The 19,840-nt window shown below is 39.6% G+C and overlaps 1 protein-coding gene across 2 annotated transcripts in view; it reads right to left on the reverse strand.

The window, feature by feature from the left end:
* Window positions 1-1,819: 1,819 nt before the first annotated feature.
* The window catches only part of LEPR (leptin receptor), a 93,674-nt gene continuing 75,653 nt past the window's right edge, over window positions 1,820-19,840 (reverse strand). For both annotated transcript variants that reach the window (XM_084848247.1, XM_084848250.1), the window contains exons 14-19: window positions 15,408-15,624; window positions 13,637-13,819; window positions 11,698-11,793; window positions 9,096-9,198; window positions 7,486-7,561; window positions 1,820-6,518 (exon numbers count right to left, since the gene is read on the reverse strand). In XM_084848247.1, coding sequence (XP_084704373.1) covers window positions 6,501-6,518; window positions 7,486-7,561; window positions 9,096-9,198; window positions 11,698-11,793; window positions 13,637-13,819; window positions 15,408-15,624 — 693 coding nt within the window. In that variant the 3' untranslated portion in view covers window positions 1,820-6,500. The remainder of the gene's footprint in view (window positions 6,519-7,485; window positions 7,562-9,095; window positions 9,199-11,697; window positions 11,794-13,636; window positions 13,820-15,407; window positions 15,625-19,840) is intronic.

Below are 19,840 nucleotides of genomic sequence, written 5' to 3' on the forward strand. Positions count from 1 at the left end.
GGTCCTCAAAAAGGAATTTTTTAAAGGCCCCCCACAGCATGATCATAGAAATCAGATATAGATGGGAGTTTAAAGGATTTTTCCACATGATCAAGCAGTGTCCCTACCACATTTTATCCACAGTGCTCCCCACAATCATCCACCCAGCATCAATAGCCCACTAGTTGTCCCCATGTAATGGATGTGTGCATGTCTTGCTGTTAAGGGTTAGGTCGGCTGTTGTCCCAAGTTTCTTAAAATATGAATAGAAGGTGTCATCCCACATAAGAAAGGAGGGAGCACTGAATGTCAAGGAGATTAAAACAAAAAAAAAAGCAAGAAAAGGGGGGGGAAGAACTTCTGAAATGATTGGGGAAAAGTGAGTGTGATTGTCTTGCTTTTCATTTATTTAAATAGGGCTGTATCAGCTCTCCTGTGCTAGCTTGTACAGCAGGGGAGGACATAGTTACCACAAAAATGTGAACTTTTTAAAAAGAAGATCAGGAAGTAATGCAGTCATGGGCAGAGGTGTTTGTGTGTGCATGGATCTGTGTGGTGGTGGTGGGGAGAATTTGTGTGTTGTCAAATTAATAATACCACAGATATCCAGTTCATGTCCATGACTTTCATTCAACCATATTCCCCACAAAGGTTACAATAGTACTATGTGGTAGAAGAATCACATTTTACCAAGTGCAAAATGTTGTTTAGTTGCTGTACCTAGGGAAAATGTAATATTCTTGCAATGGAAGTGCAACCTTGAGGGAAGATATGTGGACTCGGGGTCAAAATTGCCCATTCATTGTGCAAAATGCCAATCTTGCAACAACAACAGCAGCAGCAGCAGCAGCAACAACAACAACAAAGGGGTGGGGGAGATGTTGGACACTGATCATTAAGATAGATAACTGGAATGTGCCACTAGGTGGTAGCTTAGGCTTTGCTACTGGCTGTCTCATGCAGTTTAATTGCCAGAGTCTGAAACTGTGGCACATATGGTATGAAGGCCTGAATAGGACTTTCGCACGTGTTGATAAAGGGATTTAGATCACAGGTTACATCTTGAGGAAACCTCATACCTCTAACAAAAGCACTGGTATGAAAGTGACATGCCACATTTGGATTTTCTGTTAAAAAGTGGTTATTTTCACTTCTTTTGAGTGAACTCATCCCTGAGTAGAACATGCTTTTCTCTAGACTGTCCTCCTTAGGGAAGGTTTTATCCTGCTCTGAAGGTTCTGAGAAGCCCTCAGATGAAACAACAGAGAGAGAGTGAATTTGGGGGAAAGAGTCTTGATGGCAATCAGGTAATATCATAGATGTGTGATGTCCCACTGGCCAAAAACTGCTAGAGAAAGAAGCTGGAACTAAAGAATCATGGCCCAGAAAACATCTATTAAAAGCACAGCTTAGATCCTTCAGTGGCCCATAGAGCCCACTTGACATGGAATTGCTTATTATAGTCGCATATTTTACATTAGATTGTCCTGTCATTCTTCCACTGGTTTCAATGTCATGGACACTGTCAGAGAGACTATCACTATTGAAATGGCCACTAGAGCAAGCCGAGTCATGCTCAATGTCTTGAATGGTTGCAAACAGTGAGTCAACAGCTAGTAAGTCTTTTTTGTCTTCATTTTTCGTTGCTTTATCGATACTGACATCTTCCAACACTATTTCTGGCTCCAGAAGTAGAGGACCAAATGACAGTGCTTCATGATGCTTGAGAAAGAGATGCTCAAAGGTTTCAGGCTAGAAAACAAGACACATTTTAATGCTCATTTATCAATTAATGGCTTGTATTACACAAAAAACAAAGGGAGGGAAAAGGAAACACAAGGACATTTTGCTTTCATTTTATTATAATCTGGCACTTCATTTTAAAAGCAGAAGCAATTTAACATTTTTGAAACAATAAACTGATTTTGGAAAGAAAAAAAAAGCACCAAATGGCTGTATTGTGTTCACATGTAAGTAGAGTGCATATACATAATAATAAGGCAGACAGATTAGGGCTAAGGGTCATTGCCAGGCAATATAAGATACCATATATGTCATATAAGATACTATAGCAGTTTGTATAATACAGTAAGTCCTATTTACTTTTCAGTTCAGTTTATTCTTACATAAAGAAAAGAAACCATTTGTTAAATCAATACCTCTGAACCAGATCTTTTCGTACGTAACTTTTCATTCTGTCAGTGAGGAGGATGTATGCATGCATCACATCTTCTCTTTGATAAGAATGAGAAAAATAGGGAACAGAAAGTACAATAGCACTTAACATTAACAAGTGGACAGGTAAAATTGGATGTGGTCAACACAATCTCCACAAATCAAAGACCATCCAAACCTTGCAATGATTAATGCTGCAGTCTTATAACACACTTGCCTGGGAGTAAGTCACATTGAAAACAAGGGGACTTACTTCTGAGGAGACATATACAGAATTGCACCTTTAGGTTTACAAGTATTGCAGCCTATGGTACACCATAAAGAGATGATGCAGCTATATCTGCAGAACTCCAATCTAACAGAAGTAATCACTGAAATGCGTATCTTCAGTAAATGTATTTATCATGAACAGCCAACCTATACCAACTTCAGGAATGCAGCCAAGTGCCTTTTTCACTTAGACTGCAGCATCAGTAATATCTAGTCAAGTTGATCCCTTACATGAAGAGAAGTTTTCTAATATCTGTAATTCTGGATGAAATATTTCCAGTTCTTAAAAAATTAAAAATCTTCTTGTAGATTTGTAGTCAGTGGTACTAACCACCTATAGTCTAGGAAAGATATTGGAAAAAAGCACTGAAAGTGTGCAAAATTGTAAGAGAAGGGCGTGAAAAGGTTTTCCACTCAGAAATGATAGGAAGGGCCTATCCCCTCCATTTCTGTGAGGGGGGAGGGCTGGCCCACAGTAGAGGGGAAGGAGAAGCCATATAACTCTGGCCTTCCGCCTACCAATCTCCCCTGGCTTCAAACTGTATCAGCTCCAAATTATGTGCTGCTTAGGGAAATTTTCCACCTAGTGACTGAAGATGTAACTGCACAGACACATTTAAATTAATTAAACTAATTACTGAATTTTAAAAAAAAAACAAATACCCCTGAGGAGTACACCCCTAGGACCCCCTTAGTATGGACACCAAGTTTCAGATGTCTAGGTTTCATGGACTTAGTGCTATGGTGCTGACATACAGACATGCATCCTCTTTTATTATTATAGATAATATGGTTATTATGTATAAAAATACAATATCATGTTCCTGGGCCTGCATATTTCTTAGACTTTTTCAGTTAATTACTAATCACTGGGACATTACAAAAATGAAAAAAAGAAGCTTAAGAAATTACACTTACCTGCAGATTAGCACATGGCCACAAATTTGAGGGTGTTCCTGTGCCTCAACTTTGCCAGCTTTTGGAAACATTAATCAGCTATCATTTCTGAGTGGAAAGCACTTTCAAACACTTCTGTTACAATTTTGCCAATATCAAACTATATTTTTCTTAGACTACTACTCCAGTCAAATGTTGGTAAAAATTTGGTGACACCTTGCCTCCTTCCCTGCTATCTAGACTACAGGCAAGTTTGAGAAAACTTGGAGAACTGGCTTTTATATATATGCCTAGCAAAATGCAAATCATTATGATAGGTTGAACGGGAGAAGAAAAGGGCCTGCATATTACAGGGAGCCTTCAAAACTTTAACAAGTACACAGGAGCACACTGGAGCCCCAGGGAGTTCCTCTCAAAGGAGTCGGCTTCACCTGCCTGGGCCAGCATTTGACTCTACCACAGCAGCCTTGTATTGCAGCTCCAATGAATGTGCTCTTTTCTAATTAGATACTTGACCTACAGGGTCAAATCAGGACTATAATTTGCACAAATCAAACCATAGTTGAACATGGATGAATGTTAATTAGAATATGAAATAATACAGGTTAGATGTTTAATTGGATATGCTGAAGATACTGTTTGCTGGTAAAACATAATACTACAATTATAAAACAGTTAAATTCATGGAGTAAAATGAGTAAGCATTGCTGTAAAACATTTGCTCTAAAATATATGCATATCACAGGAATGCCATGAAAATATTTTTACAGCAATTTTCTTAAGTCTATGAAAAAGAACACAAAGGCAGCATTCATAACTTCATCCACTGACATATAAAATATAATCTGAATTCATCTGTAAGATAATGGGAGACTACAAAATTCAGTCACTTAAGTCTTAAGTATAATTTTTTTGTATCCACTATTAATAATCCCCTTGATCCCATTAATAATCCTATTAATCCCACTATTAATACCCCCATTAACCCTCTTCACTGGAGAAACTAAAATATGATAGTGTTTGCAGGACTGGCGTATGGCTGCCAAAAATAATTTCCTTACAAGTATTCTGTAGATGTGGCTAAACTAGTGCCCAGTTAAGTGTTGTTAAATCACAGTGAAAAACATGAGGTAACAAATACTAGGCTTTCATTCATAACTTTTTTCTTTTAAGCATTTATCCCTCAATAATGTTTATTGGCCTTGTTTGTGCTGTATTTTTATTCTGAAGAAAATTCCAACTAGATTTTAGTACTTCTTTGCAACCTTAGGGGATGATACTTCCTGGTGTGGGTACAGAGCCTGCGGGCAGAGTGATTCCAATAGGGCTCAAAATAACTTTTTAAATAAAATCTCCTCTCCCACTGCCTCAAAGCCCAATTAAACCCAAGTAATTTGTGTAAAGACAGATGGATGGCTTGGTAGAGACATGGTAGGTATGCACATACCTCCTATTCCCTGTAATGCTCTCGTGTGCTGCCTGTGTCCACAGCTCAGCATACCATTGAACTCTGTGTGGATCACTCTGCTGACAAGCATTGCTCCTACAACAGGAAGGATAGTTTCCTTGGAACTTCCAATAATAATTTTTTTGTTCAAATATATTCAATACTTTTAGAAGTTTCTTCTTAATCTGTTGCTCTGTTCCAAGTGCACTGAAATTAATGGGAATGTGGCCGGGGGGAGAAATCCTGTTGACATTCAGTTTTATCTTCTATTATAGATGTCAACACTGATCTTTTATATGCTAACTCCTATTGAAACAGTCAAGTTAAAACACAAAATAAAAGAAAACAATGATTGGAAATGTACTAGATAGAAGCTAAAGAATCACTTCCCGAATCAGAGACATGTATCAGGGAAATCAGTGGTTTTAAGAATAATTTTAATTTTAAAGCAAGTTGGATATTTATACATGTATGAAATTAAATAAAAATAGACATAAACTGCAAAACAAGCACATGGCCTTTTTGTACATCTTGTTGTATGATGTTCAGAACTCAGATGGACATTAATAGGTCCTCCACTGATCTATAGTGTCATATGCACTTCTGAAATAGGTTGTCCAGTATCTCTTATTTTTAAGAAAAGTCTGTTTAGTTTAAGGAGATCACAGGTTCATAAAATATAATAGATCCTCATCAGCTTGCAGCTCCATAATTCACTTTTTTTGTGGAATTTTGATCTAGAAGTTTTATTTCTACTGAACTTCTACTGAACTTCCTATTTCCCAAGAGAGTTTCTTCCTGACAATAACTCTCTCTCTCTCTCTCTCCTTGAGATGTTGTTACTTCAAGACTCACTACAATCTCCCCTGCTTCTTGCTACAATTCATATGATATATGTGAGAAACTGGCATATGTGTAGCTCAACCGCAAACAGTTGAGCTATCCTGAAGTGATTGCTCACAGAGGGAGTGGGGAACATGGCCATCTGGGAGCATGGCCATTTGGGGAACCCAGAGTACCAAACTGGGACCCTAGGAGGTCCAGATTTGGCCCATGAGCCTAAGGTTCCCCAGCCCTGGCCTAATGAAACTCAGAATATCAACTTCTAAGTGATAAACACATTTCATAGTGAGCATCATGAAGTGCCTGTTCAGCTGGAAAAACACTTTAAAAATACTCTATAAACCAATGGAAACTAGGCAAATGTGGCAGAATTGCAGCCTCCAAGATATTAGTTTTTAAGGAAATGATGTTCTGGACTCCTTGAGCTGCTACTGTAAACCAGGAATGGGAAATATCAGGCTTATATGAAAAGTCAGCTCCTGCCCATCATCTATCCCATGCCCTCCACTAATTCAGCCTCATACTGCTGGTGGTCCATTCAGACCATAATCTGAGGAACATGTCATCTAAGTTTGGTTTATTAGGGGGAAATAATGCAGCATGCCATACACTGTCCTCCTAACTTCAATCCCCATGTGTTCCTTTTGCACAGAGCGAACCCTGACCGGGACTGAAATATGGACAGTGTTCTCAGAATTGTAGACCATTAGTATAACTTTTGAACAAAATTATTTTCAACGCTATTATGTATGAACAAGTCAGCAGATAATGAAATGATATGTAAGTGATTCTGTCTTCTGAATTCAAATAGGTAATTCTTCTAACAACTCTGTATAAGAAGCCTGGGAGCTGTCACAATGGTTCAGCGGGCAGTGGCCATGATTAGACTTCAAAGAATGTCCATTCTCTGTTTAAATGAAATGAAATAAAATTAACAATAAAGATGAGAAAATAAAAATTTCAATGGGAATGAAACTAAGAAAATAATTAATATTACTTTTTTAAAATTAAGCACGTATCCTCCCTCTCATTAGTAGGTTTCCTGTAAATATGTTTGAATCTCTAATTTAACATTTATGGTCCCAAGGCCAAATTATCTAATGCTAAACATTATGAAAATTAAGACAGTTCCATTTGAACCACAGGACCTGCACTACCTTGTGTTACCAAAGAATCCAGCAAGCGATGCAGCAAAGTCCTACTGAAATGAGTTAAACTGTGACTGGTATACTATCCATTTAGTATGGGAAGAGAGATAGGTCAGTGGTAGAACACAAGCTTTGTATTCAGAGGGTCCAAGTTCAAACCCTGGAATCTTTGAATAGGGCTGGGAAAGACTCTTATATGAAAGAGAGCTTGGAGAGCCACCATCAGTCAGTGTAGACCATACTAAATTAGATTGACCAATGATCTGACTCACCATGAAACAGCTTTCTACGCTCCTGTGTTCCAAGAACCATAGTTCCAAGAATGTTTGGAATGATCTGTGTATGTGGCTTACCCTATTATCTTCACAGGAGGAAGAAGCTCCATGCATTAATTGAATGAAGTGAAAAAAGCCTTGAAATGAAGCAAAAAGGGCCTTGAAGGAGAAAAACCCTTGCACAAAAGATCCCTGGATTAGGGGATTTGTGTTTGGATGTGTACCTACAGAAACCGTTGGCACCATCTCACCAGAGTAATGGTAGTCATTGATTTTAGTTTCCGGAGAGCCCCATTTATTCCAACATTCAAAAGTTCTGCATCAGACTCTTAGGCTTATACCAAAATTTCAGTTTGTTATGACCATTTCTTACAGGATTTTTTTCTGGTTAGTAAATTTGAAATCAAATAAAGGCACAAACATGGAAATGCATACAAATGGGAGTCCATACCTTTTGGAAATTAACTCCTTGTGCCCAGGAACAATTCTTGGGATTTGGGACATCGTCCCAGAATAACTTCTTCATTCTGAAATATTCAGATAAGATGCTGATTTAGCACACAGAGTGCATAAAGCATATAGTAGCTGCTTACACAAATTCATATTTCACAAATAGGATTTTACCCTTTTTAAACAACATTTTTTCCTTGCGAGAGGGAGAAAGGCGGGGTATAAATGCAATAAATAAATAAATAAATAAATAAACATTTTTTGAGGCAGGCTCCAGCAGTTTTAAAACCAACCGCACCCACCTTTGCTTTTAAAATGACAACCTTGCTCCCTCTTTAAAATACACAGCTTAAGTAGATTGGCTAACAACTCACTGCAGCTACTTTCTGATCTCCACACTATTGTCTGATATTGAAATTCATATACTACAATGGATATACATTTTTCTTGTGCAGACCACAATCACCTTGGAAATGTTTTATAGATTAATTCTTTCTGGAACCTCTTTCACAATGTTTATTATTTATATATTTAAAATAATTCTGAATTGCTCCTCTACCGTTCATGGCAATTTACAATAAGATCGTAAGCATAATAAAATACAACAATCTAAAAAAATTAAACCAAAACTGATTTTAAAAACATAATAATAAACAGGGGAGCCTATCAACTTGATTTAAATAGATATAATCAATTTCAGCTAATGATCTTTGGTGGAGGAAGTACCCTCTCCCATGCTTAAGCTTACTCTGTGTTTAAGGGGATCTATTTGCATTGTCCTTATAATGGGCCTTGACAAAGATAATCAATGGCGTGTCATACATATATGACAAATATTCAACAAAAACAGTAAGATTACACATTTCAGCATAACAGATTGGTCCTTCTCAAACAAATTTTAACCATAAACATGGATGAGCAGCAGTTAGCCTTAGGGTTGCATATTTTCCCCTCCCTTCTTCTCCTCTAGCACAGCCATGAGAAGGCGATTGGAAACATTCCTTTTCTGTTTTAAACTAGATGCCCTCTTTATGTCTGATCTCTGGAGGACTCTTGTTAATTTAAACTATTATTACTGAAAAGAAGCCAGGATGAAATCATGACCTATGATCCTAGTTTGCTGTTAGTATTTTGACACGGTCACACATATACACACATGATTTTATGGAGCCTGAACTATCACATCTATTAGAACTCATCCAGTCCAACAGCTGACTTGCTTGATCATGCCTATCAACATACATTTGAAAATCATGGTGCGATGGCACATAATGAGAATGTAGAAATTTTAGTTTATGGCTTAAGTTTATGTTTATGGCTTTTCTGGTCCCAGATCTGAGCACGTGTCATAATACCAAATTGTGAAACAATGAAAGGCTGAACTCTAGTTCTATGGTGAAGCATGCCTATAGACATCCATTCCACACATTTTACTGGAATGTAGGAGAAATTGCCCATCCCTGAATTAATCTACAACACCTTTCAGTTATTCATCTCAAGCTAATCTTATTTCCTATATAAAAACAGTATTACAGATGCTTGGGCTGATAATAGTTGAAAAGCTTTATCCATTTGTAAACAGATTCAGGAAACCATATAGGAAAGCTTTACCTTTGGTGCAAAATGAGCAGGGCCCCAAGCAGCAAAACTGAGCATGAAATAACTAAGGGTAGAATCACATAGATGTTCACAAAATTCTGTTTTTCAATCCCATCTGAAAATAATAGTTTACAGTTTAAATCAGTTATCACTACCACCATTAAAATACAGTCCTGGGAGAATCTTACAGTGGAATCCTATGTATTCTTACTCGGAAGAAAGTCCCCCTGTGTTCAATGGGCTTTACACTTAGCTAAGAATACATGGCACACTTTCCTGGGATCAAGCTTCATTGAACACAGAGAGACTTACTTCCAAATTACCATGCATAGGGTTGCACCATGCACAGTGCATGGTTCTTAAGTCTTGAATCATCTCCCATGGTATAATTTTTTAAAATTTTTAATATTAAATAGATGGCCTAATAGACTTCTTGAGTAAAAAATGGAGGGAAATAATCATTTGTATGATTTACATAAAGAAACTGATGAACACTTTATAATGTGCAGTGCAATCCTATATATGTATACACATTGTGTTCAATAGGACTTACTTTCAAGTAATTGTTTGCATAGGTTTGCAGCCTGAATATTCTTCAGCAAAGATTAAACTATTTGATACATTTCTTTCAAGTATGAAGCTAGGTGATAAAAATTGAGGACAAATATAAAATGAGCAGTATGGAAAAAAAATCAATCATATCTTATATTTAAAAGTTTATAATATAAAATGTACCCTTTAGTTCATAACACTTCAAGGTCTAGCAGGATTCCTATGTTAAAAAAACGGGGAAAGACTATTTAACAGAGCAATTCTATACTCCAATACGTCAGGCAGAAAGATGCTGCCACACTGCAGTACAGCTATGATAGTGCAATGTCTGCCATATCCTACATTTATCCAGCCCAGAACATGGCACTGAAAAACACAGAATGCAGCAACAGTAACAGCCTCACCCCAGTGTCCATGGTAACTGCCAGTCCCCACCAGCCACAGCCCATGTAGTAATGTTGTAGAGCTGACGTGGAGAAGTTGTGGCAATGGCCCATGTCAGCCCCCATGGGAAGAGCCAATACATTCATGCTAACATGGAGGTGTGCCAATTATGACACTGGAAGTGCAGCTTCAGTACCCCAAATACAATCTCTATAATTATGCATGCACCCCCAGTATGGCCCCCCGGCACCCAGTGGACAGGTAGAAGGGGGGGCAGTGTGTGATTCCCATGTAGCCTGCTGTAAACCAAATGGTTTCCACAGTGGCGTATGAATCATTCTGCCCATTATATGCCATCTCCTATAGCCGTTACAATACAATGCGTGTTTAGCTTCCTTTCTTGTGCTTCACTTCTCCCCAGCTTTGGGCATGGGGTGTGGAGGGGATGTGCAGGAAGCATGCTCTTGTGTGGGTTTTTGCTCAGGAGAGAGCATTGTCTTGGCAAAACATCCACCACTCGAGAGCCATGCTCCAAGCCCTCCCTCCCCCTTTCTCGCTTTAAAGCTCCATCGCTCTGCTGTTCTTCCCAGCCAATATGAGGGTGTGGGGTATGTGCATGCTTTCCCCTTGAGGTGACTCCAGAATCAGTGACTCCAGAAGCACGTGTGCATCCATTCAGGTGTCTCTGCAGCTGTACTGGCCATCCCCTTTTCATTTCAATGAGCTATGGCTATCAAGGAAGGAGGGAAAATTCACCATCTACCCGGGGAGCATGTTCGTGTGTGCCTGCTTCTCAGACTGTGCCAGAGATCCCTTGCTCGTTGCTGCTGCCTTAAGGCATCTCTTTCTTCACTTCTGGGAAGTGCAAAGCTAATGTCTGGCCCATAAGGGAATTTGAGCAACCTTGGGAATATGTCTTTTATCTGTTGGGGGATGGGGGAGAGGCAAAATGTTTTTTCCAGGAGGGAATTTGAACCAGTATCTTCCTGAGTGCATTTGCTTCAGCAGACATTGTGACAGGGCTCCCTTGGCTGTGCCTATGGCTGAGGCCCAGTTTTCGGTGTTTCTTGCATGTTGGGGGCATCATGATCCCTTATCGGTGGGCTGTAGCAGAGTTTACGGGGATGCTGCCATTTTTATACTGTTTTTGTATTTCCTGAGCTGTGTGTTTTCCCCTCTCCTATCAGACTAAACACACATAGGATATGGTGGCTGTTCCACTGGTGTAGTAGGACCATTTCTGCCCATCCCCAGCATAATTGGAGTATAGGATTGGTCTGTTACATTCTGCAAAAAGTCAAGGAAGGGCATTATTTTTCTTTTTATTAGTAACCGCTAAATTTTAGTTGCTAAATATTTGAAACTAAGACAAGAAAATTATAATTTTGATTAATTAATACTCTCTTGTATGATTATTAAATACAGATAAAGGTATGTAAAATGATGATTAAGGGCATTGATGATTAAAATGATTAAATCGAAAACTATTGGATTTTACTGGCAAGGAAATCAGGATTTGATGTGGATTGTATGTGATGACCCATATATGCCTTATTGTTAATATGTAACATGTAGGAAGCATTTCCAGTGTATTATCTACATTTTTCTCATTAAAACTTAGAGCAAGAAATTCCTATCTGGAAGGTAAATTCTACTAAAAATGCCCTGATTTGGTCACCTTTGGAAAATCCATCTGTCATTGTGGGCTTCATCACTCCTTCAGAACTTATTGGGTACAAACTAAATCTGTATTTCTCAATGAGAATGAAATTATCTGGAAAAAAAAGTTTAATTTTGACATTACATTTTCTGAACAATTCCTTATCTGTAACATCCATACAACAGTTTGGGCCTTACATCTCTGAAAGATTGGCACCTCCCTATGTTCTGTCATTATCTATGCAGTCACCCATACCAAGGACAGCCTCTCAAAATCATAAAAGCATGAAAAGTGTCTATACATAGCTATTCTATAACTTCACCTCTCCCAGAAAGACAATTCAGTTTCTGTTTAACAGTCTTGTCTTAAGAGCGATAATCTATAATATATAAAAAAGATAAGCTGGGAAACTCAATTTCATACTTGGACAGAACAATCCTACTACATGGGGGAAGGGAGACCTGAAGGCACAGGAAACACCTTATCCAAAATGCTGCTGAGCAGAAGGGATGGATGAATGGTGTTTTCCTTCCTTTTATGTGTCCCCCCCCCCTTGCTTAAACTGTTTCCCTCCCTCTGATGCCAAAGGGTGGGAAATTAACTATGCCAGTTCCAGGGCTGGCATAGTTCTCACCCACTTCTGAATCTACAACTTCAACTAGCATGCCTCCTTTTCGTGCTTTCCATCATTGGAGTTTCAAGGTCAGGGAAGCACAGGCTGCAAACCTTTTCGCAGCCTCACATAGGAAAGTTCTTATCTCCCCCTCCAAGTGTGAACCTCTCTCTCTCCAGGGAACCACAACACTTCAGCCATATTCAGTTGAAGTTATGAAACAAAACAAAGATTGGAACTAGTTTTTGATGTTATGTACATGAAAGAATAGGTAGATTTTCACATTATCATTAATATGTACGTTCAGTTCTACTTCCCCATTTTTCAAGAAGAAGGAACTACTAAATTCCATTCATTCTGAATAACAGAGCTTACATTTTTAATATACATCATATTGAAGGTTGTTCATTTTCTTTTTCTAAAACGTACCACACACAGATACAGAGTACAGCCAGTATAAGGCCTCTCTTTCCCCACCCTTCCACTATACAGCTTTCTTTATCTTTCTTCCCATCCTCTAGAGCACTTTATAACATTACAGAAACCTAGAAAGAACGTAAAAAGGGCAGAGGGGAAAAGAGAACCTACATTTTAACTACAATCATATATTGTCTTCAATAATATCTTTAATTACATTTGATTTTAAAATGTAGGTTCAAAATATAACACAAGTGTGTTGGTCTTAGGAAGACACAGGAACGCAGGATACTGCCCTATACCGAGTCAGGCCATTGGTCCATCTAGTCCAGTATTGTCAACACTGTCTGGTGCAGTTCCTCAGTGTTTCAGTCAAGATTTTTTCCTGGCTCTACCTGGAGAACCGAGAAACTGAACCTGGGACCTTTTGCATGCCAAGCATGTGCTTCACCACTGAACAAACACCCCTTCTACAGGAGTCTTTACTTACTAAAGTAAGTAAAGGGCTGGAGTGGGACCCCAGGCAAGCCAGATTTGGTCCCTAGGCGTGATGTTATGTACCCCGATATATAGGACTGCAGCATAAGAACCTCAGAATCTAACATTTAGCACAAGGATAGAGAGCCTTTATTACACAACCACAAAAAAGCCCTTCATGGAATCCTTTTGGAATCCTGGGATTAAGGTATTTCAATTAAAAGTAATAGTTGCCAGACTTCGTAGTTTTGCAATAAATCTCCATGTATACTAGGAATATTAATTTCTCTTTCTGTGTACTTGCTTTCATCATTCTTCCATTTCAGCACATGTCATTTCAGCTTTGTCAGTTCATGAGAGATTTTTTTTATAACCACATTGTGCAATACTCTTATAACATGTCAAAACACAAGAGAAAAGAGAAATGTGTGGTTCCAAATACGAACTCACCAAAAATATGGTACTTCCTAATATTTGAAGGAACCATTATCCATTTGATTTGCTCTTCTTCATTTAGATTTGTCCATTCAATTTCAAAAGATGTAATAATATAAACCGCAGGTGAAAGCGTCCAGGACACAATTACACAACTGCTGTTTACTGGGTAGGCAATGAAAGACTTCACAATGTTTACTAACAAAATAGTAAAAACAAAAACAGTATGTTGATGTTTAGATACATCCCACAAGCTGGAAGAGAACTCATCAGATCCCACAGAGATTAAAGACTACATTAGGGGCATTTCTACACCAGCCTAAAATCCTGCATTTAAAACAGCGCTTTCTGCTTCTGTTTTAAATAAAGGATCACAACTGACTCCCTTTACACACACTCCCTTTCCCCCCTCCTTCTCCCCGTATCTGAGTCTTCCATTATCTTTCATTGATCTCACTCCTCTTCTTGCCGCTTTAACTCTTTTGACAGAGGAAACTGAAGCAGAACACAAGGGGGTAATCTGATAGCTCATTATCTGCAATCTATTTAAAAACGGAACAAAGGGCATTTAGTGCAGGAGGGTCACGGCAGGGTCACTGTGTCATGTAAAGAGCACGCAAACTTCTGTGAAGGAGCAATCTCAATTGCAGGATAAAAGCCCTAGGTTTCACTTTATTAACTGTGTTTTATTTTTGTTTGTAGGTTATAAGTTTGTAAAACTCATAAGTAAATCACATTTCTAGATTGCAAAACAATTAGCTTATATATCAGTGTAAGAAATCTGATTTCAGTCGAGATTATGAAATTCATTCCATGTACGTCAACTGTATTGTTTTTAGGGAGCAACCCATTAAGGTCCACCCTATTTCAGATTACTTTTCTCCCTTTCAACAGTTTCAACAGTTTTAAATTGGCTAACGTAAGATTTCCAAATCTTTCATTTGGAAATCTTGTGGATACTTGACTGTAATATATTTTACACTACCAACAAGCTATCCTGAGACCAAGCAAGCCAAAAGTATTCAAGGATGTTAGTCAGCCATCATAAACATTTGATTTTAATAGAGGTAGCTTTCACTGAAATCAGTGGAATTTTCTTCCAAATGAATCAAGATCTAAAGCCAGATAAACAAGTTCTGCTATGAAATAAGGTCATGTTGCCTCACCACTTAAATAAGTACATATCTAAATCAGGGGTAGACAACCTGAAGCCCTCAGCCTAATTTCAAAAGCCCTTAGCACATAATCAATTCAGATCTCTGGACAGAGTTATCTGTCCCTTGCTTGGCAACCCACTGGGTGGGAAAGAAGAGGGGGAGAAAGATCAAGGGGGTGGCAGAAAGAGAAAAGTGGTGACCCACCCACTTTTGGCTCTGGCCTTGCACATTGCCAACGTTTGTTTATATAAAGTATTACATAAGTAATAAACGTGGGCCTCAACACTATCCACAAGGGAATATGGCCCTTGACAGGAAAAAAGTTGCTTATTCCTGAAACACTATAAAATGAGGCCACCTTCTTTATTATAAAAGAGAACACTGAATTCTCTTCTCTCGGGCATTTGGCAGCATATAAGGAGTCTCTTTGATTGTCTCTGGCTGATGGTTTGAAATTGTCTTAGATATATGTTGTTGTTGTTGTTGTTGTTGTTGTTGTGTGTGCTATTTGTTCTATATTAAGTGAATGGTTTTATATGTAATATAATGTATTTTAATGGTTTTTTAATTTTTGTGAACTACCCAGAGAGCTTTGGCTATAGGGTAGTATAGAAACATATTGCTCTTACCTGTGCTCATTTGTTGTGATAGAGTTAAAATAAAATTCACAGACGAAGCTCCAACTGAGTTGATGGCTAGAACCTTAATGGTATGTACATCCTCTGCCCATGAAAATGTATATGTAGTATCATTTTCTACATAGTCAGACCAAGTAATGTTTTCTGAAGTATTATGCTCTACCACATAGTCCAGCACACTGCATAAGGAAAGATTCTTCATCAACGGCTGTAAGAAAAATCAACATTTATTAGCCATTTCATTTTGGGTTGCACAGACTAGGTGTTCTTTTAATGAATACTAGAGGGCAGGTATCTAATTTTTATGTCTGCAGGATTACAAAACTACATTTGGTAATGATTTACTTTTTCTGTAACCATTGTGGATACTTCTAGTTCCCAATAAATCTAGCTGAAATTTAAAAATTTAAAAGACCTTGCTATGCAAGCAAAATTGGGGTTTAAATTGATTTTTCCAAAAGGCATTGCCAAAACTTAGGTTCTGTAGTCTTTGAAACTGTGAAGGAAATTAAATGGCTTTCTAGTGTGGTGAATAAACTTTAACAGTTCCATATTTCTGAAGACTTAGAAACCTCATGGGAAACAGCCTGTTAATCTGGACTGACAAACTCCTTTGTCTAAGGCAACATGTGCTTGCATCCATCTTTAGAGGCAAGTTAAGCATCTGCAATAAGTACGTGAATACCTGCAACTCAGACAATATCATACACCAGAGAATGTTTGTTATTCGGCAGATTAAAAATATAATAAATAGTGCAAGAAGCTTTTCCTAATTTTTCTTTCTTATGTTAAGAACATAAGAATGGCTGTGCTGAATCAAACCACAGTCCATTTAATCCAGCATTCTGTTCACACAGTGGCCAACCGTCCTTTTTTTAGGTGTGGTGACCAGAACGGTTCACAGCACTCCAACTGTGGTCACACCACAGATTTGTAAAAGGGGAGTATGATCTTGGCAGTTTTATTTTCAGTTCCTTTCTAATTATGCCTAACATGGAATTTGCTTTCTTCACAGCAGCCACACAATGGGTTGACATTTTCATCGAGCTCTCCACCACAACTCCAAGCTCTGTTTCTTGGTCAGGCACTACTAGTGCAGATCCCATCAGCATATATGTGAAGCTGTGATTTTTTGCCCCATCATGCATTACTTTACACTTGCTTACATTGAACTGCATTTGCCATTTTGAGGCCCATTCTCCAAGTTTGGAGGGATCCTTTTGGACCTCCTCACAATCCCTTGTGTTATAACAAAACAAAAGTCTGTTTCCCGTCTCCCAGCTGAGCAGAGCAGAGCAAGCTGCTCCAGCTGGTCCAGGGACTACAGAAGCAAGCAAGCTCCCAGAGAGTGAGTGACCAGAGCATGTGAACAGGGGGAGCAAATAGGAGTTGGCCAGGGGAGTCCAAGGAGGAGGCCTCTAACATTTTTTTTTCTTTTTTAACTAACATTTTTTATCATTTATTTGTCTTGTAACATACACTTCCACACCAGTGGGATTCTGCTTTTAACCTCTACTGAGTAGAGCAGCAGGCACAGGCTAGTCTAGAACAATCAGAAAGCTAGACACAAAAAGGGAAAAGAGGCTATGGAAGGACAAGACTCTCCGGTGGTGGTGTCAGGGTGGAAACTGAGCCCAGAGAGCCTCAGACCAGTTCGGATTGTGAGGAGGAACAGCTATCCGTGGAAGGGGGCCAGCTCATCCCTCACAGGCTCAGCACCTGGCAGAGATTCCTCCTGCCAGCATTCCAAAGATAGATAGTGACCCGGGTAGTGAGGGAATGTGGGAGGGGGGCTTCTTAGATGCATGATGCAGATGCAAAGAGTGACGAGCGATGGAGGGTGCGGAAAGGAGGCATAGCACCCATTTGGCACGCAAGCAACAGCCGCCTCCCATGGACCCAAGGGAAAGAGGGTGGATCTCTCCCTAGCCCATAAGTTCTGGGTCTTCAAGTGACTCTCTTTCAAACAGGGATCAACTGACTACTTGAAACTTAGGCTACCCTGCTATTCCTTGCTTTAGTCGCTGGTGATTAGCATCTGAAAGAGTCATTAAGTTGTAAAAGGATTAAAGCTTTGAAAAGAAATCTTTTCGTCTGTGTCTTGAGTTGGCTATTGGAATCTACTGGGAGAAGCCGCCAGAGCGCGCCTGACAGTGGTGACCTGCAAGGTGTCTGCAATGTTTGTTTTCTTGCCTGAGTACAACATGACCTACACGTGCAACAAGTGCAAGTTGATCACGCTGCTGGAAGAAAATGTAAGTGGATTGGAACAGCGACTGTTGACCCTCCAGGGAATAAGAGAACACAAAGAGTTCTTGGACAGAATGGAGGAACTACAGCAGCAAAGTGAAGACCAGAAACTTGAAGAGCAACAGCAAGCTGAGGCAGAAGTGGGAAATGCTGAGGTGAGGAAAAATGCAGTTGAAGATACCCCATGGAAAAGGGTGACAGTTAGGAGAAGAAGAACTAGATGCCACTCTGCACCAGTGGAAGCAGTGGAGCTGTGGAACCGATTCCAGGTACCTGAGGATGAGACTAGAGGACAGCCTGCAGAGGAAGAATCACAGGGGAACCTGCATGAGAGTGAGCAAGAGGCTGAAGGTCAGTCAAGCAGAGGCAATGAAACCCAGGCTTACAACAAGAAGAGAATAGTAGTAGTAGTGGGAGACTCCTTGCTGTGTGGGATTGAAACCCAGGTATGTCGCAAAGACCCCTGGATTCGCCAGGTATGTTGTCTCCCGGGAGGACGGATTAGAGACGTGACTGAAAGGTTGCCTGCACTCATAAAGCCCACTGACAGGTATCCCTTTCTTCTCATCCATGTGGGAACAAATGATACTGCCAAGCGGAGCTACAAAGAAATCACGTCAGACTTTGAAGCTTTGGGAAAGAAACTCAAGACCTTTGGGGCCCAGATAGTTTTGTCATCCATCCTTCCAGTAGTTAGAAGAGGGATAGAAAGGGAAAGAAAATACTCTGGGTGAATGACTGGCTACGAAGGTGGTCCTGGCGCAAGAGATTAGGATTCTGGGACCATGGGCTATACTTCCTGGAAGATGGGCTGTTGGCAAGGGACGGGTTGCACCTCACAAAGGCTGGGAAGAATGTGTTTGGCCTCAGCATGAAGAACTTCATCAGGAGGGCTTTAAACTGAATCCTACGGGGAAGGGAGATGTAATGTTGGGGGTAACAATGGACGAAGGCTCATGCACCGCAACAGAGAGAACAGCTCTAACAGTGCCCAATAGTAGTCTTCAAACACATATAGGAAGAAAGCCAGACTATGAAGCACATGGTCTTCGATGTCTATATACTAAGCCCAGAGTATGGGAAACAAACAGAACGAACTTGAACTCTTAATATAAGAGGGAAATTATGACTTGATAGGAATAACTGAGACTTGGTGGGATGACTCTCATGACTGGAATACAGCAGTTGAAGGATATAACTTGTTCAAAAAGAACAGGAGGAACAGAAAGGGAGGTGGGGTTGCACTGTATGTGAAAAATACATATCTCTGCACAGAAATACAGGAGGAGGAGCTTGGTAGCCCCATCGAGAGCATCTGGATCAAAATAAATGGAGCAAAGAATAAAAGGAACCTGGTGGTCGGAGTCTACTACTGGCCACCCAATCAAGGAGAAGACAAGGATGAAACTTTTGAAAACCAAATAGCCAATGTTTCAAGGAACCATGATGTGGTAGTAATGGGGGACTTCAATTTCCCCGATATTTGTTGGGAGACAAATTCTGCAAAACATGGCCCCTCCAGGAAATTCCTGACTTGTATGGTGGATAAATTCCTTCTACAGAAAGTAGAGGAAGGAACTAGAGGATTGGCTCTCCTTGACTTGATCCTAACCAACGGAGATGACTTAGTGGATAAAGTAGCAGTTTCAGGAACTCTGGGGGAAAGTGACCATGTTGTACTTGAGTTCTTGGTTCTAAGGGAAGCAAAAGCCGAGTGTAGTCAAACACGTACCCTGGATTTTAGGAAAGCTGATCTTAATAAAGTCAGAACAATGATCAGTAAGGTCCCATGGCAAGCGACTCTAACGAGAAAAGGAGTCCAAGATGGGTGGAGCTTTTAAAAAGGAAATTCTCAAGGCACAATTACAAACCATTCCAACAAGAAGAAAAGATGTGTCCAAAAAAGGACACATATAGGAAGTGGAAAGAAGGCCAAGCAACAAAGGAAGAGTACAGGCAGGTAGCACAGAATTGCAGGGATGGCGTCAGGAAGGCTAAAGTTGAGAATGAGCTGAGGTTAGCGAGGGATGCTAAAAGCAACAAAAAGGTGCATTTCTTCAGCTACGTGCATAGTACAAGACAGATGAAAGAAATGGTTGTTCAGCTATTAAATAAGGATGGCAAAATGATAACAGATGACAAAGAAAAGGCAGAGGTGCTCAATTCCTACTTTG

Source organism: Heloderma suspectum, chromosome 4 (genome assembly GCF_057233095.1).
Source record: "Heloderma suspectum isolate Gila_16-S chromosome 4, 16-S_ref, whole genome shotgun sequence".
NCBI lineage: Eukaryota > Metazoa > Chordata > Lepidosauria > Squamata > Helodermatidae > Heloderma > Heloderma suspectum.